Below are 23,485 nucleotides of genomic sequence, written 5' to 3' on the forward strand. Positions count from 1 at the left end.
AGATGTTGATGCGTGCACCGCTCTGTGGATTAAACAGTGGACACAGATAAATCAAGTAGATCATGAAGTACTAAATAGAATACTATCCATTTAATACGCATTCTTAAACTGGGTAAGGTGCATTATGGGATACATACTGCACTTACCTCTTCACGCATCTTCTTCACTGTCTCTCCTTTCTGAAAAGACAGACAACAGACAGACAAGAAACAGACGACAGACAGACGACAGTTAAAACATCGGAGAGATGTCACATTAAAAAAATGTTCTCATCTTAAAACAGTTTTGTAATATTCATACGATTGTGATGTGTTTATGAACATGATAGTTACTTTTCCAATGATGCTTCCAACCTCCTGCAAAGAAACAGAGGTTCAACAACAGTTAGCATCAACGTCCAATTCAATACATGACAGAAACTATCCCAAAAACCTTGGAAAGTGACCTCTCCTCATCTCCCTCACAACCACAGATCTAAAAACACTTGATAGCCAGTAACCTATCCAGCCCATTCAGCCAACGGTGGTCGTGAAGGAAAGGAGATAAGGAGATAAGGAAAGTAAACCACATGAGAGTATTGGAACCAAAGTAAAGGAAACTATCTGAGAGTATTGGAACCCAGCCGGTGTGTACTGTACCTTGCCGTGCATCAGAAGCCTGATGGTGAGGGTGACGTTGAGGCCTCCTTCGCCTGGCTGCTGCACCTTGGGTGGTTCCATGTTGGGATTGGATGTGAAGGAAGGGGTGTGGTCACGTAAAAGAGGAGTCCCAGGGCCAATGAGAGTGTGATGGAACAGCCAGCCAACCAGTCACCTGCAAGACAAGAAGGCCACTCAATATTAGGCCCACTGGAAACAGATGTACCAAACTACCACTGGATAACATTGATGGATATCATCTTTGAATGAACCTGCTCATGAATACCATTCGAGTTCTGTTCAGACAGGAAACGTTTTATAGACTGTGTGAGTGGCGGACAGTGCTTTAACTCTGGAGGACAATCTTTAACTCTGGGATCTTAATTTTACCTATAATGTTGCAGCAAAAGAATCCTGCAGCAACAGGATTTGAATGTTTACCCCATAATGTTGCTTGATCAGTGGTTAGGCTATTAGCTGGCCAAAAGTATCCTATACATGAAAAGTGCAATACTGTTAATATAACTGTGTGTTTGTGTGGGTTTTCAGTGAATTCATTTAAATTACGAAACTCATCTGCATTTCCTCAGTTAGTTGTAGCTCCATTTCATGTTGTTTGACCTTTTTTATTTATATCCATACAAAGGATACTGATTCATGATTTCGACTGCCTGAGAAAAGATTCCCGTTCTATATCTATGGATTTAGTGGGAAGTCGTTCATTCTAAATGTTCCGTTGCCATGATGGCTGGCAACGTTCTTATCCCTTGCTTGCTAGCCAACTACGGCTAACACAGTCACGTCAAACCGTGCAGCTAGAATAACAGCAATGTTGCTGCATTCAATTTCTTTGTATATATCCATAAAAACGATGTTTGATTTCGACTGGCTGAGAACAGATGTCCGTCTCGTCCTGACACGTTCATTCTTAACAGGACAGTGGAGATCGAATGTCAATATTGAAACAATGTTGCAAATGTCGAGAGACAGACAGCGATGTTTGGCCAAACCCCTGTTGTTATAAAACCCAAATGTTAGGCTAGAAATATGGGGGGAAAATGTCAAGATGCTTTTTACAGTGGAAACCAAGTTAATGAATTGGCTGGCCGAGCTGATGAGGCACTAGATGCGTAGATATTTCTCAGATGGAACAGAAAGCAAGATGCCCATTTTAACGTCATAGGCTTACCCCTGCTAAACAGTTTGTGTATGGCTTAGAACACATCTCAACCAATCACAAGTAGAAAGAGAGAAAGAGCGAGAACCAGAGGTATGATAGGCCAAACGGAGAGAGTGGGAGGCCACGGGAGGTCTCTGAGATAAGGGAGGAAAGGGTTCTGCAACCAGCTGTCTCTCTCCAATCTCCCAGAGGTCAGATTACATAAAAAGCCTTAATCCGGGTTTAAGAGCCAGGCCAGTGGTGCAGGTCTGCCACAGGGCCTGGGCAGGGACAGACATAAACCCACTAAAACCAAGTGCAGGAGGGGGATTGGGGGGTGGGGATGCACGTGGGGTGTGGTAGGCTGGCTGGGACTGTAGCACAATGGACTGCTGGAGCCAGGGGTTACCGGGGTTATTTGGGGTATTTTGGTGATGGAACTAGATGAGAGGATGCAACTACTCTCTGTGGTATTGTAATAAAAATACTGGTGTATATGTAGCTACCACTTCTGGTCTTCGTGAAGGCATACATGGTGATGGAAATGCCTTCGAATTGGGTTGGGTATTTGAAGCATCCTTCAAAAGGCAGCATACAGAAAACAAATCATATAGACTCCAATTGGGTCCACCCCTCCTGAGAGCCATCATGTGTGGCTGAAATGAGAATGTATTTTCTCTCGTGTGCCTGGTGGTGTGTTTGAATAGCTCTCCTACCATCCACCACCTTCTCGCTCATCCACTGCAGCACAATAGAATTAGGTCACAGACTCATGATTCATCCATGCCCCATCCATGCCTTCCAGTCAACTTGCTTTTTATTTCAACTGCTAAATATTAGGCACCATTCTCAGACGGAACTCTATTTGAGACAGCGGCAGCATAAAAAAAAGACATTTAAAATCCAAAATCCTGTTTTATCTCCAAATGTGCCTATTGTGTCCCTTGGTTGAATGATATTTCATTTAATCCCAAACGGTTAACATTTGAATCTGAGCGCAATCAGTTATGTATTCGAATCTATTAGTAGGGTATGCAATTTAGGACACAATACCACTGTATTCAAGAGTGAGGCAACAGAGTGAAGGTTAATAAATGCGTCCGACCGAACACTACATTATCAAAACCAATTGTCTGCATTCGACCAATAGTGTTTTCAAGTATATTTTCCGTGCTCTGGACAATGTATGTGTTGACCATGCTCAATCCCCTTTGTTAACAGAGTTATTACATCAACAAGTTGGAAATAAAGAAAAAGGGAGATAGAGAGAGAGAGAAAAAGAGAGAAAGAGAGTAGAGGGAGAGAAAGCGGTAGAGAGAGAGAGAGAGAGGTAGAGAGAGAGAGCGATAGAGATAGAAAGGTAGAGAGAGAGATAGAGATAGAGAAAGTGGTAGAGAGAGAGAGAGCGATAGAGATAGAGAGGTAGAGAGAGAGATAGAGATAGAGAAAGTGGTAGAGAGAGAGAGAGAGAGGTAGAGAGAGAGAGCGATAGAGATAGAAAGAGGTAGAGAGAGAGATAGAGAAAGTGGTAGAGAGAGAGAGGTAGAGAGAGAGAGCGATAGAGATAGAAAGAGGTAGAGAGAGAGAGATAGAGAGAGAGAAAGTGGTAGAGAGGTAGAGAGAGAGAGAGAGCAGTATTTCTCGTGACATCTGATGTAGTTAGTAAGTGGGTCAGAGAGAGCTATGTTGAGCTGCAGAGCTGCTGGCCTCCTCCTCTATGGTGCTCTGCTATTGAATTAATCACGCTTTACGCTCGGGTGGACAACACCGCGCACAAAATGGCTCTTCCTTTTCTTTCATCTCTCCCTTCGTCTGCTGCCCTGCCTGCCCTCAGCCCAGTACAGAAGAGACAGCAGGCTGCAGCATCACTCCTGGAGAAGAAGCCCCACTTTACATCTGCCTGTCTTTCTTTTCATTCCATGGCTCTTTAATGTAGAGCTAACAATGGAGGATGACTCCTCTTATGTAGGCCCACTGGACTGTGAGTGACCGAGAACACTTTACTAAATATGAAAAGATAGCTGTCTTCAGTATCTGAAGAGGGTGGGCAGGATAGAGCTCTGATTGAGTACAGTCACGGCCCCCTCACTGAGACAGGTGAGACTTAAATAGAAGTGACGCCATCACTGATCACCTGAAATTATTCTGTCAGCAGTCAGGAAGGAAAGAAGAAAAGGAGAGAAAGATATTTGGGAGAATTGGGTGACATCACCCGGGAATGACAGACAGAGGCCGTCCAGATGCCTTGATTAGTGCTGGGCTACAGAAAGGAACGCACTGACTGGAAGTGGATCAGCACTGCAGTCTTATCATGCACTGTAGAAATGAGCCAGCAATTTTCTCTGCAGTGTTGCCTCACCTTATCTGGCCTCACCACTGCCCTTCTCTGCTTCCGGTCAGCTGTGTGTGAGCTGGTGCATGTGCATGTGTGTACTGTATGCTTGCTCAAGCTTAGACCAAAGAGAACATGCAATCAGCATCTTTAAGAATTCCTTATTAGAGATTGGAGATTGTGTTGGAAAATGTGTTTTGTTTGAAAATCTCCACAAAGTCAGAGACTGATTATATGAAACATCAACCCAAAGGCTCTTACAGCGCACGTGAGAAAAAGACTGAGATCTGGAGGAATGGGAAAATGGAGGACAGAACTTGCAGTATAATCTAGGCCAAAGCCCCGTCATCTGTTCCATTTTAATCCACCGAGCTAGAGATATGTCGTTATGATTTTGATATAAACCCTCCATAAGCATACACTTGTAAGCCAAAGCAGTAGAGAGAGGGAGACCACTAAACTGAGACTGAGGGTGACTCAAGACGTTCACAAGCAGTGCACCCCACATTCATATACTCTGTATGTTTGCCTGCTCCGACTCAAATTGACCCTGATTCTACAAATGACCTTTGAGCTCAATCATAGTGTAATTAATAGAACATGAGTTAACACACAAGCAAACTAAAGGGAATACATATGTTACACATGGCACACAAATCGTAGCTGTATTCTCTTTGGTTGGCCACGTTTGCTGGCAAAGATAAGAGATGAGTGACGCAACATTGTAATCTGTTATGAGGAGCCAAGAGAAATGTCAGCCAGAGGATCCAGACCATTCTACATTCTGAACGCACTAAACAGACTTTTCATTAGGAAAATAGCTGCAGGGAACTACTCACTAAAAGCAAGTCAGCACCCTCAAATAGCACCGATATGCCTCCTCAATCACCGTTGACTTCTCACCTGTAACCTTTTAAACGGCCTATGTTGTGCCTTAAGGATGTCCTATGTATCCTCAATACCATGAGGACGTCACAGAAGGAAACCCCATATGAAGAACTCCATCTACTTTCATGACTCAGGCAGAACTGTCTCCTGCATGACTGAGCCTGTCACTAAAATCATCATTCTACTTCTAATAGATTGGAATGCTGGATTCAAAATGGCCTGCTGTCAGTAAGTAAGGGCCACAGTGGACAGCAGAGAAGTACATGTTGATATTAGATATTCAAGTTGAACTTGAGTTGCTGTTGGAAAATAAAATAACCAAATATACTTGTTGTTGTACCAAAGTGGACAGAGACGGAATTGCACCCACCCAAGTTGTCAGATCTTCCTTTGAAAAAGAAACTCTTACATGGGGGACAATGAATATAGAATAGAAAAGAATAGAATGTGTTGCAGATGCAGGACACTGAGATGTGAGCAGCAGCTCTGGTCTCATCTGACACTAACTAGGCTTTTGTTGCCGTGTGATTGGGGGGAGAGAAGGGGGGGGGGGGGGGGGGGGGTCCTCTCCTCTACCCGGCTGTGACAGTACACTCTAGAGCTGTCACTCTAGATCAGCCGCCCCCGCGCTGAGACCTCAGCCTACATCACAGTCAAAACGGGGGCGACCACTCACTCCCTCTCACTGAGTAGTGCCCTTACCAGGTCAGGCAACACTGGAGAGAAGAGAGGGATGGGGCATGGGTGGCCCCAAAAACACTTGTCACTGTCCCCTAATTAGAATCCAATCACAAAATGGTGTTGTAAAATGTGCCATTGCCTACGACGGGATAGAGAATGTAGGGCCCGTTTTGCGTTGTACCATACCATGTTGTACTGTGGCTGTGGTGGTAAAAGAAGAGCGTGTGGTCGGCCATCTTAGATTTCCCACAAATGTACATGAGATCACAGCTTGTCACTAAGTCAAGGCTCCGCAGAATGAGCATGCATGGATTTACAGATCACAGTCATGTTAAATGGGTCGAGTGTAAACACATATCTTTTTTTTATAATTTTGAAATTCCATAATATAATTTTTGATCGTAGTATTTTTACTTCCTTGATAGATTACAATGATATTTAGTTGTCTAAATTCCAATACAAATATTAATTTGATCATTTTAACAACAAAAAATAGTGCCACCCTTCGGTATTGTTATTTGAGACGTCGATTATGCAATATTTTAACAATGATGTGATCTTTTAAAACCTGTCCTAACCATTACGGAGAAAACGTACATTCCAACGATTTGGTGCTTCCTTAGTTCAATCCCACGGTTCACATGAATTAGTGATAATGCCAAATGACACGTTGACTGTTCCTACAGACCAAGAACACCATCAAGAGAGCTGATATGATAGTGAGGATGATTGGGATAATGGTCGTGAGGACTAGATACATCCATCTCATGGGCTATCAGGTTCTGTTACCATTCAGTGTGGACAAGGTCAGCGGAACCTATCGCAATAGAACGACGCCACTTCTGATCTGCAATACATCACAATATCATTAGAACCCACCTTAAAGGAACAATTAACTGATAATTCCATTAAACAATTAGCCCGAATGTATACGATCACAAGGGTGAGTCAATAGCAGGGAACATGGAGCACAAAGAGAGGGGTCCAACCAACCAACAAGCTAACCGGCGATTCTCAAGGGAATACAGAAATACTTTCACAGCACACACATGGGGTCGCAACACCCTTTGTATTTGCCTAATGAAGGACACACTAAGAGCAACGGCTAAAACAATGGAGTCAGATCGATGTCCACTGTATTACAAAACAAAGGGGCTTCAAATAACGATGAGATTGAGATAATAAACTCACAACATGTCAACGGCTGCTGTTCCCGCGCCACTTAACGATAACTCTACAGACATTCATTCATTATTGAAGACATTTCCCAACTCAACATTGGCCAGTATCTCCTGCTGCCAGTTTAAAGCCAGGAGACTACCCATGAAGCCTTTTTTACAAGTGGTCCAACCACTAGCCTACTGTACGTACATATGATACAGTCAGTTGCACTATTTTACATTTCCACCAGATATGTTTATAAAAATAAATACATATTTAAATAGTAGCAATATGACCACTGGACTCAGAGGCCTTCCTCAAACCTGATCTAGAAGCTGAAAAATAGGCATTACCTTCGTGCAGCGTAAAACAGACGGCGACCACTTTCGACGTTTCGCAAAAGATTAAAAAAACACAGAATGAAAATTATTTTTTCCCTCTCCCCTTTGCTATGCCCAGTCTGGATCGGGATATCTGATTGGTTGGAAAGGCCAAATCACATGGGCGAGACAGAGAACCCGTGACCCCTCTCTAAATAAAATGACGAAATGAAACAGCCTTGCATCCTAGCCGAACAATTTGTGGCAGTGTGATACCCTGACTACACTGACGATGTTGTGGTCTACTGTAAATAGGCTGTATGATGAGGCTGGATGGGGTCACCATCCCCCCTCCCCGACCCCCAAACAGAAAACAAAGGGGGTGCCTAGTGAGGCACACTGGCATTGGGGCATGTCTACGGAGGCGGGGTGTCAAAGTCTGCATAGCCACCCCCAGGCACTCGCCTGTCCTGTAGGTCAATTGTTCCAACCCACCAACCCACCAACCCACCAACTCACCAACCCACCAACCCACCAACTCACCAACCCACCAACCTACCAACCCACCGCCTTCTTCTCTAGCTGATCACGAACACAACACCCAAAGTATTTTCAGATACAACAACCGCCAAGGAACACCAGCACAAACCCACAGACCCCCAACGTCTGTGACAAGGGACTACTAGGGTTAGTGGTTGGTTTGTGGGGTGGGGTGGTGGTCTGTGTGCCCTGGAGGATGAGGCTGGTAGAGGGATGGCGATGCAGAGGTCAAAGCCCAAACCCCACATCACATGTCTGCCGTAACATCCAGCAGCAATCGAACCACCCGGGCTCCTCCCTGCTGGCTTTTAATCTGCGTGTGTGTGTGAGTGTGTGTGTGTTTGTGGAATTACAGGGAGCTTTAGAGGCCTCCCGTCCAGATTATCCAATCCAGCTAAAATCCAACCCTGTGTCAGATGAACAGTTGTGCAGGGACCCCAGCAGCACAGACAGAATGTAGGGTTTAGGGGGTGGAGGGTTTGAGGGGGGGTGATGTGGGCGACGGGGGTACAGGCATTGGATTAGGGGCAACACAAACAATGAGGAGCGTGTCCCACCTAAATTTCAATTGTTCAGAGGGAAGCAAGAAGCATATCTCGGTTTATATATGTCCTCTTAAACACTCAACATCTATCTATCTATCTATCCCCCCAAAAAACACAGAATTTTACATTTTTTTACATTTTAGTCATTTAGCAGACGCTCTTATCCAGAGCGACTTACAGTAGAGTGCATACATTTTATTACATTTTTACATACTGAGACAAGGATATCCCTACCGGCCAAACCCTCCCTACCGGCCAAACCCTCCCTAACCCGGACGACGCTATGCCAATTGTGCGTCGCCCCACGGATCTCCCGGTTGCGGCCGGCTGCGACAGAGCCTGGGCGCGAACCCAGAGACTCTGGTGGCGCAGCTAGCACTGCGATGCAGTGCCCTAGACCACTGCGCCACCCGGGAGACAGAATGATCCCCACAGCCGCCCTACCGCCCCGCCTGTCGATTGGCCCATGGGAGAATACCACAAATAGAGCATTACATTTGCTCCACATTGAATCACAAGAGGCTGAGAGAGGCACAGTGTCACAGGGAATCTGCTTTATATTCAAATAACGCTGTTGGCTCTCCTTCAAAACCAAGAGTACATGGTGGCAGCCCCACAGACACAGACTTGAACTTTACCGTTTTTCCTCAAGTTATTACCATGTAAGGCCTTGTCCCCATAGTTTTAGACAGCGTCCTCTCCTTGTCTCCTTCCCTTAGGGCCCACTGATCTGAAAGGACTTGATAGGTGAAAGTGATATTGTGGAACTGGGAAACCTGTCCCAGTCGTTGCACCTATCAGTGCTCATGAAGGAAAGGAAATAAGGAAATAAATACATTTGAGAGTATTGGGACGTGGCCAATGTATTCCTCCATATCCCAAGGCAGTCACAGTGCATGTTTTGCAATAAACATATACAAACCCCTATAGCAACCACACATAATAATTATGCACTTGAGATGGCAAGGATATTTACATCTCAAGTCCATGCAAAAGGTCCAGAGTGAGTCTTATAGAAGGCCTCTTTACCTAGTAGTATTCATATGGTCAGGCAGTATACAGTATCTTACCGGTTCAGATGAAGGGAAAGTTCCAGAGGAGGAGATGGAGGTTCAGTTTGGGACCAGACAAACATGGAGGACAACGGACACTCTGAGGTATGGGCTGGCTGGCCTGCTTCTATATGTAAACTTGCCCTCATAGCCTCCAGCAAGGTGACCAGCCCAGCCCAACCCAGACTGGCCCTCGGTGGGAGAAGCACCCTCCCCAAAGCCACCCCAGTCCCCTGTCAGGAACAGGCAGGCCTGATGGAGGCAGAATGGCGTGAAGGAGAGAGGGAGCGAGGGAGAGAGGGATCAGGGGGAACAGTCGATCCCGCCAGTGATTGTTGACGTGGTGACTGAAGGAGGCGGGGCTGACCAAATAATGAGTGTTGTGTGAGTGTGTCTATGTGTGTGTGGGGGGGGGGGGTCACAAAGGGACTTTTTGGGGAGGTGATTATCTAAGTACTTCCCCTGACCCAATGAACATTTTATATCAATACTCAATACTTTTTATGCAACCAACTGACGTATCCTGGGCTGCAGGATCATTAAAAACGTAATTATTGATTGCAGAGAAGCCACAAGCCACATGCCCCTGGTCCCATGCATTGTCTACAGTACCTAACAAACAGACACTGAATAAGATTTGTTTTACAACACACTTTACAGCCAGGCAGGTGCTTTAACAAGTTTAACAAGGGCCCAGTTTTTCTAAAGTTATCTATCTGGATTTCGCCTATTGGATAGGATTAAATGCATAGAAATAGAATGAATAGGACGGACATATCATTGACTTGAATGGGGACTCCCTCTCTATTCATTCTATTTCTAGGCATTTTATATTTCTGCGCATCGCTTTAGAAAAACTGGGCCCTGATGTCCGGTTTTGATCCTAGAATAGAGTCGTGTAATCTTTGACAATCTTTTCATCCCAATGATCAGCATTATACGCCTGTGGGGATAAGAGTGCACGGCACTTCTTTCTGTCTCAGTCAAAACAACAGACCTCCTCTTCCAGGCAGCTTCCTCTCCCCTCCCCTTCTAAAAGCCTCCCCTTCCCCTCTGTGCCCCCACAGCCCCATAATCCACAACAACAATCCCAGCCCCTAATGGAAAATATGGCCTGACCCTCTCCACTGATGTGGTCAATGCAGCCAGTAATGGGTCCACATTGCCTTGCAGCTAAAACCAATAATGAATGGGGTGAATGTCTGAAATGGAACTTTAACCGTGTTGGTCTGTCTCTTTTGTCACATCCCGGTATGTGGTCTTCCTTTAGTAATGCCAGCGTCCGTATATACAGAGGAATAGTCCTTTCAACTTCTAATCAAACGCAACATTCACTGACGCTATTCACCTCCTCAATAGATTGGTGTTTTTGCGACATCATTTCTCAACGCGCGATTTGTAGATTTGTCAGTGTTCTATAAGACATTATAAACAGGGTGGTTCGAGCCCTGAATGCTGATTGGCTGACAGCCATGGTATATCAGACAGTATACCACTGGTATGATAAAACATTTATTTTGAATGCTCTAATGCTCTAATTACGTTGGTAACCAGTTTATAACAGCAATAAGGCACCTCAGGGGTTTGTGGTAAATTGCCAATATACCACGACTAAGGGCTGTACGCAGGCACTCCGCACTGCGGTGTGCATAAGACCAGCCCTTAGCCGTGATATATTGGCTATATAGCACACACCCCTTGAGCGTTATTGCTTAAATAACATATCCTATACATATCCTAATCAAATGACCACATTGATGGAAAATCCATCCATGGTTAGGATTAGTGATGATATCAGACATGTGGGTTATACGGTTTAGTGCTATGTGATGACATAAGTCATGTAGGTCAGGACAGAGACTATAACCAGCCAGAGTACAGCACCACCATGGATACAGGACAGAGCTTATAACCAGCCAGAGTACTGCACCACCATGGATACAGGACAGGGATTATAACCAGCCAGAGTACAGCACCACCATGGATACAGGACAGGGATTATAACCAGCCAGAGTACTGCACCACCATGGATACAGGACAGAGATTATAACCAGCCAGAGTACTGCACCACCATGGATACAGGACAGAGATTATAACCAGCCAGAGTACTGCATCACCATGGATATAGGACAGAGATTATAACCAGCCAGAGTACTGCAGCACCATGGATACAGGACAGAGATTATAACCAGCCAGAGTACTGCACCACCATGGATACAGGACAGAGATTATAACCAGCCAGAGTACTGCACCACCATGGATACAGGACAGGGATTATAACCAGCCAGAGTACTGCACCACCATGGATACAGGACAGGGATTATAACCAGCCAGAGTACTGCACCACCATGGATACAGGACAGGGATTATAACCAGCCAGAGTACAGCACCACCATGGATACAGGACAGGGATTATAACCAGCCAGAGTACTGCACCACCATGGACACAGGACAGAGATTATAACCAGCCAGAGTACTGCAGGGTGCAGCTAGTGGAAGCACTAGTGGTAGTCTGTAATATCTGTCTCTTCCATTAAGGATCTGCACAGGGCACAGAAGAGAGAGGGGACTTCGTCTCCCTTTGTGTTTAGATGGATAAAGCTACATGTACCATGCTCTAGGGTCTCTCTCTCTGTGTTCTACTCTCTCCTTTCCCTCCTCCCTCTCTCTCTTTGACTGTCTTCTCGTGTGGTATCTGAAGCATCATCACTTGTTTTGAGATGATTACTGACTGTGTACATTTTGCTAGTAGTTGCGAGAGAGATGTGTTTGTATGTGTGCCTGTTTATACCTGCGCTGTTGATGCAGGGGGCAATAGAAACAATTGGTCTAATACTTCCGATACATTAGTGTGATATAAATTGAACTTGACCACGCCAGTTGAACTGGCACCCAGAGCAACTCACCCACATGTACAGAGAGAGGTGGCATGTTCTCACCCGTAGGTCGCCAGCTTTTTTAATCTCATAGCTTGGTTACAGGGACGACTATACAAACACTGTAGAATACATCACAAAAGGGCCCAAGTAAGAGGCTTCTAATCATACTGTATGTATCACCATTCACCACCCACTTGTGTCGCACAGTGAGCACTTAAAGCTTGGAGACTGGGACACATTTTTATCCCTGACAAGTAGGCTACAGACCACACACACAGACATTAAATGCACAAGAAATGACACACAAATGCCTGAACTTGCACACTCCTGCACTGACTGGCTGTAAGCTAAAGCTGCCCCAGTTGCGGTGACAAAGGACACAAGTTACCCTGGGTGTCAGAGAGAGAGTGGCCTTAGCCCCGTGTGTGTGTGTGTGTGTGTGTGTGTGTGTGTGTGTGTGTGTGTGTGTGTGTGTGTGTGTGTGTGTGTGTGTGTGTGTGTGTGTGTGTGTGTGTGTGTGTGTGTGTGTGTGTGTGTGTGTGTGTGTGTGTGTGTTGACAGTGGCACAACAAGCAGACAGAGGCGAGAGGCAAAGAAAGTCACCAGACCCTCAGAGATGGCCCTTTGCAACCCTGGCACTACACATTAAACTCTGCAGCAGCTTGGGTGTAGGCCGTGGGTGTAGGCTGCAGAGGACTGCACTGGACGTCTTTAGTTAAGCATAGACTTAATGTGTTTTTAATGGAAAAAAACTAAAGAGGCGAGGGTAGGGCTGGGCAGGGGAGGGAGGGCAGGGGAGGGAGGGCAGGGGAGGGGTAGGGAGGGACTTACCACAGACAAGCTGGACCACTGGGATCAGGACATGGGCAGTGGTTGTGTTTGGAGGAGGGGGAGCTAGGTGTCTGACAAACTGGTTCAGATCATCAGCTCCAGCAGGACCAGCATCAACCCATTCTAGAGAGAGGAGGAAAACATAAGAACCATTAAGAATACATTTCAAACTGTTACCACTTTTTTTTTTAAATTCCAGATATATTTGAATATACATGACTGAAACGCAGTACTGTAAAATAGAGCATACTGTAAAATAAATCATTTCAGCCCACATGTAAAAATGCTTCAGTTTACTAGAGAATACTACAGTACTTACTATATCATTTTGTAGTAAACTGTAGTATACTGTAGAATACTATACTACACACTGAAGTATGCCTCGATCATGTGTAGTATTACTATATCATGTTGTAGTACATCGTAGAATATTATAGTAAATACTACAGTATACTATAGTCAGCAAAATCACTACAGTAAATACTACAGTAATTCATTTGCATACAGTATAACCTGCCCATTCCCATCCCCCATATCTCAATTTGTGCCAACCATAAGTAAGAAACCTACATGCCAAGAATCGACCATATATAGTGTTTCTTACAGGTTATAGACAAGAGCAGAAGCGATTAACTATCCGTTCAGAACCACTCCTACCTACCTACAGGTTATGGAACATCTAATCTTTTAGTATTTCTCCAGTAGGTGAAAGCCTCCACTTCTAGGTCAAAGATAATACAACTGGGGCCCGAAATCGGCTCTGGCATTTCTAACATATTGGCCCATATTTTTCCTTGAGGCCCCCATGAAGGCCCATTTTTTTTCTTGAGGCCCCACAACGGCCCATTTCATTCCTTGAGGCCCCCTATATTATTCAGAAAAATATAATTTTGCACAACAAACCCAAGTTAGACAGGCCCAATGGGCTAAAACTGGACCAGCCCATCTGGCATTTGCCCGAAATGCCAGATGGTCAGTCCGCCCCTGGCTAAAAGGCAGAACAAACACCATATGTGGACCTACACCATTAGTGTATGCTTAAATGGCTTTCATCATTAGTAAACTCAACAAAAACTCTAATTAGTATCATTCTCTTCTGCTGCAACTGAAAACAGCAGCCTCCTTATATTGTGTGAAAAGGTGTATGCGTGTATTTGTGTCTGGTGTGTGTGTGTGTGTGTGTGTGTGTGTGTGTGTGTGTGTGTGTGTGTGTGTGTGTGTGTGTGTGTGTGTGTGTGTGTGTGCGCGTGCGCGTGCGCGTGTGTGTGCGTGTGCGTGTGTGTGTGTTGATTATCAGCCTAATGGGTAATGTCAGAAGATCATGCTGTTCTTACCAAAGAGGGGTCCAGGAAATCTCCTTGCTGTTCTCCTCCATGTCATGGGACCCTGTCTTATCCCACATTCCAGAATACCATGGAAGATTCCACCTCTCCACTTCTGATCCACCCGGAGAATAGAGAAAGAGTAAAACATTTGCAGGCAGGGGTTAAATGTGAGTTTTGATTGAACATTGACTATCCCATTCAACCGCTTTTCCATGATTATTTCTGATTTCCCCTATTGGACCCCCTGTTGCCATTGAAACGCTTTAGATAGAATTGACCATAATATAGATGATGACGTTGTCTCTAGATCTTGATTAGATAGTCGGCTAGTCAGTGGGAGGCCAGCGGATGTCGTCAACATCAATGGCACATAACGCAATGATAACCTGCCACTCTGAGGGTGGTTTAGGACAAGTCGTGTGTGTTCAATGTGCTTGGACTGCCAAAGGAAAGTAGTAATTTTACCGCTGTGGCTGCTGTTTCAACAGGATAACAGTGCCCTCTGCTGGTTGCTGTGTTCAAATACAACTCACTGTTGGACTGAGGACAGAAATGCTCCGAATGCAATATGCTATTACATCAGAGCGCTTCTTAGCAAAGACTACCACGATGAATCAGACTGTTTCATATTTTATGACTTCTAAAAGGAAATCCTGTGCTGTCTTCTGCCCCTTCCCACTTTCAACACCTTAAAGGGGCAATCTGCAGTTGCTACATACAGTTGAAGTCGGAAGTTTACATACACTTAGGTTGGAGTCATTAAAACTTGTTTTTCAACCACTTCACAAACATTTTTGTTAACGAACTATAGTTTTGGCAAGTCGGTTAGGACATCTACTTTGTGCATGACACAAGTCATTTTCCCAATAACTATTTCCAGACAGATTATTTCACTTATAATTCACTGTATCACAAATCCAGTGGGTCAGAAGTTTACATACACTAAATTGACTCTGCCTTTAAACAGCTTGGAAAAGTCCAGAAAATTATGTCATGGCATTAGAAGCTTATGATAGGCCAATGGACATCATTTGAGTCAATTGGAGGTGTACCTGTGGATGTATTTCAAGGCCTACCTTCAAACTCAGTGCCTCTTTGCTTGACATCATGGGAAAATCAAAAGAAATCAGCAAAGAAAAATTATTGTAGACCTCCACAAGTCTGGTTCATCCTTGGGAGCAATTTCCAAACGACTGAAGGTACCACGTTCATCTGTACACACAATAGTACACAAGTATAAACACCATGGGACCACGCAGCCATCATACCGCTCAGAAAGGAGACGCATTCTGTCTCCTAGAGATGAATGTACTTTGGTGCGAAAAGTGAAAATCAATCCCAGAACAACAGCAAAGGACCTTGTGAAGATGCTGGAGGAAACAGGTACAAAAGTATCTATATCTACAGTAAAACGAGTCCTATATCGACATAACCTGAAAGGCCGCTCAGCAAGGAGGAAGCCACTGCTCCAAAACCGCCATAAAAAAGACAGACTAAAGTTTGCAACTGCACATGGGGACAAAGATTGTACTTTTTGGAGAAATGTCCTCTGGTCTGATGAAACAAAAATAGAACTGTTTGGTCATAATGACCATCGTTATGCTTGGAGGAAAAGGGGGAGGCTTGCAAGCCGAAGAACACCATCCCAACCATGAAGCACGGGGGTGGCAGCATGTTGTGGGGGTGCTTTGCAGCAGGAGGGACTGGTGCACTTCACAAAATAGATGCCATCATGAGGAAAGAAAATGATGTGGATATATTGAAGCAACATCTCAAGACATCAGTCAGAAAGTTAAAGCTTGGTCGCAAATGGGTCATCCAAATGGACAATGACCCCAAGCATACTTCCAAAGTTGTGGCAAAATGGCTTAAGTACAACAAAGTCATGGTATTGGAATGGCCATCACAAAGCCCTGACCTCAATCCTATCGAAAATTTGTGGGCAGAACTGAAAAAGCGTGTGCGAGCAAGGAGTCCTACAAACCAGCTCTGTCAGGAGGAATGGGCCAAAATTCACCCAACTTATTGTGGGAAGCTTGTGGAAGACTACCCGACACGTTTGACCAAAGTTAAACAATTTAAAGGCAATGCTACCAAATACTAATTGAGTGTATGTAAACTTCTGACCCACTGGGAATGTGATGAAAGAAATAAAAGCTGAAATAAATCATTCTCTCTGCTATTATTCTGACATTTCACATTCTTAAAATAAAGTGGTGATCCTAACTGACCTAAGACAGGGAATTTTTACTAGGATTAAATGTCAGGAATTGTGAAAAACTGAGTTTAAATGTATTTGGCTAAGGTGTATGTAAACTTCCGACTTCAACTGTACATTTTGGACTTATAAATGTATGATATGTACCCATTGATTCTTGAATAACATAACTTATAGATTCCTTATGAGCTTAGTTCAACTACCGTACTCCATCAGAATCCCAAAATATAAACTTCTTTTACTCCAATGTTTGTAAACATTGTACTTGTAAACAAACAGTGCATAACCTCAAAACATGCTTAAAACTATCATTTTGATATCTTGGTTGGTCAATCCTTGCATCCATATCTCTGTCTTTGAATTTGAAAGTGGTAACATTTCTCCAGGCACATCCCTCAGCCTTTTACCAAACAGAAGTGGGGAAAACGCTTGATTATATCAACTGTGGATTGCCCCTTTAAAGTAATCATCTACCTCTTTATTTCATCCCTCCATTTTCTCCCTCTTTCAACCTCTTGCTGAGAGAAATATCACTGCTCTCTAATCGTACGTTGCTTTGACATCAACACCGTAAAGGCCACTAGTAAGAGTATATTAGTGATGATAATAACCATGTTGGTTTAAGTACTGAAATGATGGCCGTTAGTATGTGTAACTTTACCCTGTTAACCACACAGTCATAAGGGCTGCAGTATAACATGACCCTGTTAAACCTCCAGGGCTTTCTGACAACAACAGTCCCAAGGGCTGCGGTATCAACCAAAATGCAATGCTTTGAAATGAGACTGAGTTCCATAAGACTGAATAGTGTGTATAACATGATTTCCATGTCAGTCTGAGGCGAATGCCCTGTTCCAGTCTACTCAGCTAATTCTATAATACAGTCAGAAATACAACAGCTCAAAGAGAGTACTGAGATGTCTGCCTACGTCTCTGATCCTATTCTACATCTATATGTGTGTATAGTTCATATGTACTGTAGCTAACCTGGAAGTGCAGATGGTTGGCACAAGGTTGTTTCAACAACAACTTTGCCATGTGCGTGTCAACCGAGACGGCCAGACAATCCATTCTCTCCAGAAATGCTTGTGTACCATACAGGGACAGACAATGCTTGCATAGACACATGACAAAACAGCATCACGGATTAGATGAAGACAAATGATATTTTACACATCCTCGTCCCCTGAGTATTCTGTGCTTCCTTCCCAAAGAGAGAGCGAGATCAGGAAGAGTGGCTCGGCTTACTGTAAGAAGCTGCAGTGACAATCCTCAGTTGCTCTTTCAACTCCGTGTGCTGCACCTGCAGACGCTTAAGAGGAAATGTGTCTAAAGGAAACAGTGAGCTCACAGTGAGCCGTCTATAATCCTCCCGTCAACATCATAAAACTGACTAATGGTTGTCAAACCAGGTTATGGAGGGAAGGAGGGAGAGAGAGAGAGAGAGAGAGAGAGAGAGAGAGAGAGAGAGAGAGAGAGAGAGAGAGAGAGAGAGAGAGAGAGAGAGAGAGAGAGAGAGAGAGAGAGAGAGAGAGAGAGAGAGAGAGAGAGAGAGAGAGAGAGAGAGAGAGAGAGAGAGAGAGAGAGAGAGAGAGAGAGAGAGAGAGAGAGAGAGAGAGAGAGAGAGAGAGAGAGAGAGAGAGAGAGAGAGAGAGAGAGAGAGAGAGAGAGAGAGAGAGAGAGAGAGAGAGAGAGAGAGAGAGAGAGAGAGAGAGAGAGAGAGAGAGAGAGAGAGAGAGATAGAGAGAAAGAAAGAAAGAAAGAAAGAAAGAAAGAAAGAAAGAAAGAAAGAAAGAAAGAAAGAGAGAGAGATAGAGAGATGAGAAAGAGAGAGGAAGAGAGAGAAAGACAAACAGAGAGAGAGAGAGAGAGAGAGAGAGAGATTGTTTTTCTCTGAGACAAAAATATCTATATTTCCCAGGCCATAACTCTCCTCTGTGTGGCCAGTGAACAGGGAGAGGACTCAGGTTTCTCTCTCAGGCCTGAGTATCACTTACACTACATCCTGTTATGAGTTATGGTGCAAAGGGGTGCAGGAGGACTTAGAATAGAATACAGCCTAATGAGCCTATTGCACACAGAGGTGTGGTAATGAGAAGCTACTGTATCATCCCTAATGTCCATCAATGGGTAAGTAAAGTCCTTCCTTCCTTATTGTTGACAGGACAATACACATTTATCATCATGCCATCCTACTGTACACAAGAAGGTGCTAGCACGCACACACACAAACAGTTACACGTCAAATCTGTCAAAATGTCCTCCAAATTCCGTACGGCTGAGTTTTCTGTTCCATTTGGGGCCCTGAGTTCTATAAGCCATCATCATCAGTTTTCCTCCTTACACCTGATAAAAACAGCTCATGTCAGCTCCTTGTTGTAGAGCCATATGGGAGTAAATGGAACTGCCAAAAACCTGAGGCATGTACACAGCAGGTATGTTTCAGAGCTACAGTACTATGGATGCATAGAGCAGATATTGAACATAAATTACAACATAATGCGGCTCCACTGCAAAAACGTGCACACTTCAGAGAGTTATTATGACAATTGAACTATTCTTATGATTTCAATAAATGTCACATTATTGAGCTGCATTTCCCACACTCGTTAGAAAACATGAATCCATCCTATTGAGAGGTTGACAATGGAACAATAAGACACAGTATTGCCTGAATGGCAGGTTCTGGATCTTTAATGTCTTTTGAACTCTGCAGCAAAGTGTCCTACTGTACAGACAGAGGGTTAGTGAGAAGTCAAGAATACAACGTCAATAACACTATGGCGAACCGTTTCGACTCTCGACTTTTCAAGCCATAGAGACCGCATTCTGGTGTTCTTACTCCAAACAACAGTCGTTGGATTGTTAACAAAGACGTGTGAAGCTTGTAAGAAAAAAAAAGTAAACGTTTATTTTGACTCTGTTTGTTTCTAGTACAAATAGCTATGCATCTTATAGAACAAGACGCCATGAGAATATTTGTATGATCACCACCAGTTGATATATGTTTGAAATTGGTCGAGATGACCCCAACAAACCGGTATCACATGCAGGTCACAGTAGTTACAATGTGCCAGTTCTAACTGGCTAGTAAAAGCACAGTCGTATGTATACAGAACAATATTTATTTGAGGGACTACATCAACACACTCAGCCCTCCCTCCAAACTAGATTCAAAACAGGAAGTCCAACCAGGCAGCCAGCAGAGCACATCCTGTCCATCCTCAGTACCAGTCAGCATGCCTTCCCTCTAAACCCTGTTTACAGTTGGGAATGCAGTGAAGCCATGGCTTTGATTCAATTTAGCAGGTAATTACACTATCTGGTAAGGCAATTATCCTGTGTGCAACATAATTCCATTTGCTAGCTAATGGTGCTCCCACAACCTCCACAGTACAGGAGACAATGCATTTCTAAGAGGGAAAATAGGGATACGGTTTTGTACCTACTGTTGGAGCATCTGTGGGCTAATTAGGTCCAAGCCTATGACAACAACAGCCTAAAAGAACAACAAAACACGAGTCAGCCTGGTACAAACAACCACCACTGCACCCCAAGCATGAATTTACTTTTTATTTTAAACTTTCAAATGAGGTGACATTGCCATGCCCAGAGAGCAGGATACCGATGTTTTAAAGACCTCAAAGAGGAGAGAGATAAGGGAGCTCTTTTAGACTGAGCTTAGTCTGGATAGATGAAATCCATATGGCCTTGCTGGCTGATTTTAATCCCCTGCTTCTTTCTCTCCCTCCCTGCGTCCCTCTGAGCAGACTCACCAGAGCCATGGTCTGCATGGAGGAAGAAGGGCCAGGCAAGCAGGCGTCTTTCAACAGCAGCCAAGGAGGAAAATGGAAGAGAGCTTCCCAGGATCACTGGCTGTATGCAATGCCAACTGTCTTGAATATCTCTGACCTGACAGCACTTGATTAGAAAACAGCAATATGGTGTAAACTTATCCAGGGTTGTAATTCATCAGACGTCGGAAATTAGAGGAAGCTAGATAAAGTCCCTTTCTGAATAGGAAAGAGTTGTGCTTACCTTGACCCAGGAGAGGGAGGGATGGAGAGATGAGGAGAGTCAAAGGGATGGAGAGTAGAGGGTCCAGGCAGGGAAGGGGTCTGGGTAGGTCCCAATGGGGTAGTCCAAGAGAGGGAACGAGGGAGGAGTAGAGAGGAGAGGAAGGACAGGGAACAGGGAGACAGGGAGGTGAAACGTAAACGCTACTCTCTCCCTTTCTCTCTCTCACACACACACCCAAACACACACTCACACAGCCTACAGACAGGAACTAACACAAGCAGTTACTCCCAGGATGGGAGAGAGAGTGTCTTACCCATCCACAGACACTCAAACACAGAGAGCAAGAGTAAGACCTGGCCCACTCTCTCCTACTGGCCCAATGAGAGGCAGCTGTAAAACTGCACGACCAATGAGAGACGTTGAAGGCAGGGCCAATAAGTGCAATGACTCATCCAGCCAATCAGAGAAATTGCCTTTGGACTCTTAGAACCTCCCTCTCTCTTAATGACAGATTTAGGAAGGTGCACTTAGCCTGTGTGAGTGATTTAAGACCTGGACCTGGGACACATTAGAGTGATTAGATTCTGATGCACCTAGACCAGTGTGATAACACAGTAGGCAGCATGCTCCCCTACAACACTAGCTGAGATCCAGTCAGGTGCTGTATTGCATGCTACAGTCATTCTCATGTACGGCTACCCTCTTAAAGGAGGTTACGCATGACATGTTGCATTATTTCTGGAAACAGAACACACACAGTCGTGCACACACAGACACACACACACAGGAATGCATGCATACACACGTACAGAGTTGATTGTTAAAGAGGGAGGAGAGGTGAAACCTCTGATTCAGCAGTATTTCAGCCCTCTAATAAAACACGGCTGACAGGCTGTGCTGTAGAGGATGTACCTCCTCTATACTGTACAGGAGATGCTATAAAAGATTCATAGAAAATGCGAGGGGAAAGATGGGCACAGAGGGGAAGTATAGGCAGGGTTTACCAGCTGCCATGAAATGAGTGTGGGTCGCTGTGAATAATATACAGGATATTGCCACAGTCAAACCAATGTAACAGGATAATATTGTGGATATTATGTCCTAAGACTTATTTCCCTATCTGTCTGATTCCTTATAACCACAGATCTGGTTACCCCACCTCTTTAAGGAATACCTAGGATAGGATAAAGTAATCCTTCTAACCCCCCCCCCCCCCCCCCCCTTAGAGTTAGATGCACTATTGTAAAGTGGTTGTTCCACTGGACATCATAAGGTGAATGCACCAACTTGTAAGTCGCTCTGGATAAGAGCGTCTGCTAAATGACTTAAATGTAAATGTAAATCTGAAAGAGATGGATAGTTCCTAGTTGAAAGCACAGAATACATTCATGGGTGAAAGTGATACACCAGAATGGCCGCCACCGTATGCATGTATGCATGTATGCTATCCTTTCACATTGGGGTCTGGTTCTCAAAGGAGGTGACACAGAAGGAAGTGTTTTGTCTGGGAAACAGCACTAGACGCAGACAGGTCCTGGTTAGAAAAGGAAAGGTTGGATGGATCCAGAATTTGCAGTGAGGCCTTCCTCACAGCTATGGCTGTGATGTCCATGAAATCAAGGCACACTGTTGGACTGTCTTAGGATAACTGCATGACAACCAAATCCCCAGATATGTGTTTTTGGGGTTCTGTTGAGGGCACAGAAGATATCTCATGACTGGCTAAATCACATAACATTTAAAGTGCTGTGACAATGGACTGATTCTCTCCATGTAGCCTGAGACAGTTTTTTACTTAAAACCAACCACATGATAATCAAATTGGTCATGCCATACTTGGAGAACTATTTATACTTGTAGTAAATACGTTATAAATACCCTACCAAATCCCATAAAAGAACCCAGTTTGAAAAATAAGTAGGCAAATGCACAATAGGTTTTTGTGGCATGCGCACTGGAGAGTGTCAGTCGCCACTCCATTGCTATGCCCTCATTTATAGCACCAAAGGTCAAACTCAGATTGCAAATGTTTGCTGAAGTTTGTTTATGATGTTGCAGGCGTTTTCAAGCATATTCATACTGGTAGACGTATTCCAAATTTGTATATAAAAGCTCACACGTGACGCGAAAAGAACGTTTACAAACATTCTCATACGTTTTCTCCTCATACTCTAACAACGTTACTTTATTCAGTTACATTGTAACGCCGACATGTAGCCTACTAACCAAAGATTTAATATGGACGTTCACACTGAGGGGATTCGTTTATCTAGCCCGGGTTACCCCGATGAGAGGAGTTTGTATCGGGTGAAGGTGCGGCCTGACGGGCGTGAGCCGGTTCTAAACAAAAGTGAAGTAATTAAGCACGTGGAGTGATAAATCGGATTAGTGATGAGTCGGATTCTGTGCAAAAGTGATTGCGATAAAAACGCTTTATCTGCCTTCCCAATGAAAACTAGTTTGAACATTCAAACATTTATTTTTATGGAAAAGAGATGTTGTATGTTTCGGGACGATTGGCGGAGGGGGGCAGGTTGCTGTTTGATTTGAGAGGGCGCTCCTCCCTCCCTGCTTTCCCCCGATGACATGGTGCGCCATTGCTCGGTTCAACCCGGGCCAGGAAAATAGAGCTCCCTCGTTTCACAGCACGCGACGGCCACGTACAATGATTATCCATGGGGCAATGTTCAGTTGCGTGCTCAGTAGAATGCTCTATGTTTTGTTTATGGTGTTTGTCTTTATTCATTAAATGTTAATGTGATATTATGTCCTAATATATTGGAATACATGATGTAGCCTATTGGCCATTGATATTGAAACTAGTGAAAAGTATTGATCATTGAGTGATATACTAATGTTAATTGATTAAATACCTTTTAAGGTGCATTTTGGGTTA

The 23,485-nt window shown here is 44.2% G+C and overlaps 1 protein-coding gene across 30 annotated transcripts in view; it reads right to left on the reverse strand.

Moving 5' to 3' along the window:
* Nucleotides 1–20,925, reverse strand: part of LOC139532470 (poly(rC)-binding protein 3-like) — a 28,996-nt gene extending 8,071 nt beyond the window's left edge. For 10 of the 30 annotated variants that reach the window (XM_071330089.1, XM_071330087.1, XM_071330088.1 and 7 more), the window contains exons 1-6: nt 14,361–14,498; nt 13,027–13,149; nt 639–813; nt 333–356; nt 147–179; nt 1–22 (exon numbers count right to left, since the gene is read on the reverse strand). The exon at nt 1–22 is cut by the window's left edge and continues 95 nt beyond it. In XM_071330089.1, coding sequence (XP_071186190.1) covers nt 1–22; nt 147–179; nt 333–356; nt 639–719 — 160 coding nt within the window. In that variant the 5' untranslated portion in view covers nt 720–813; nt 13,027–13,149; nt 14,361–14,498. Of the gene's footprint in view, nt 23–137; nt 180–332; nt 357–638; nt 814–7,212; nt 7,477–13,026; nt 13,150–14,360; nt 14,501–20,014; nt 20,069–20,345; nt 20,491–20,607 lie in introns of those variants that run through there. The other 20 variants (XM_071330085.1, XM_071330084.1, XM_071330081.1 and 17 more) reach the window with 11 other exon arrangements.
* Between the last annotated feature and the right edge of the window lie 2,560 nt (nt 20,926–23,485).

Source organism: Salvelinus alpinus, chromosome 10 (genome assembly GCF_045679555.1).
Source record: "Salvelinus alpinus chromosome 10, SLU_Salpinus.1, whole genome shotgun sequence".
In the NCBI taxonomy this organism is placed as follows: Eukaryota; Metazoa; Chordata; class Actinopteri; order Salmoniformes; family Salmonidae; genus Salvelinus; species Salvelinus alpinus.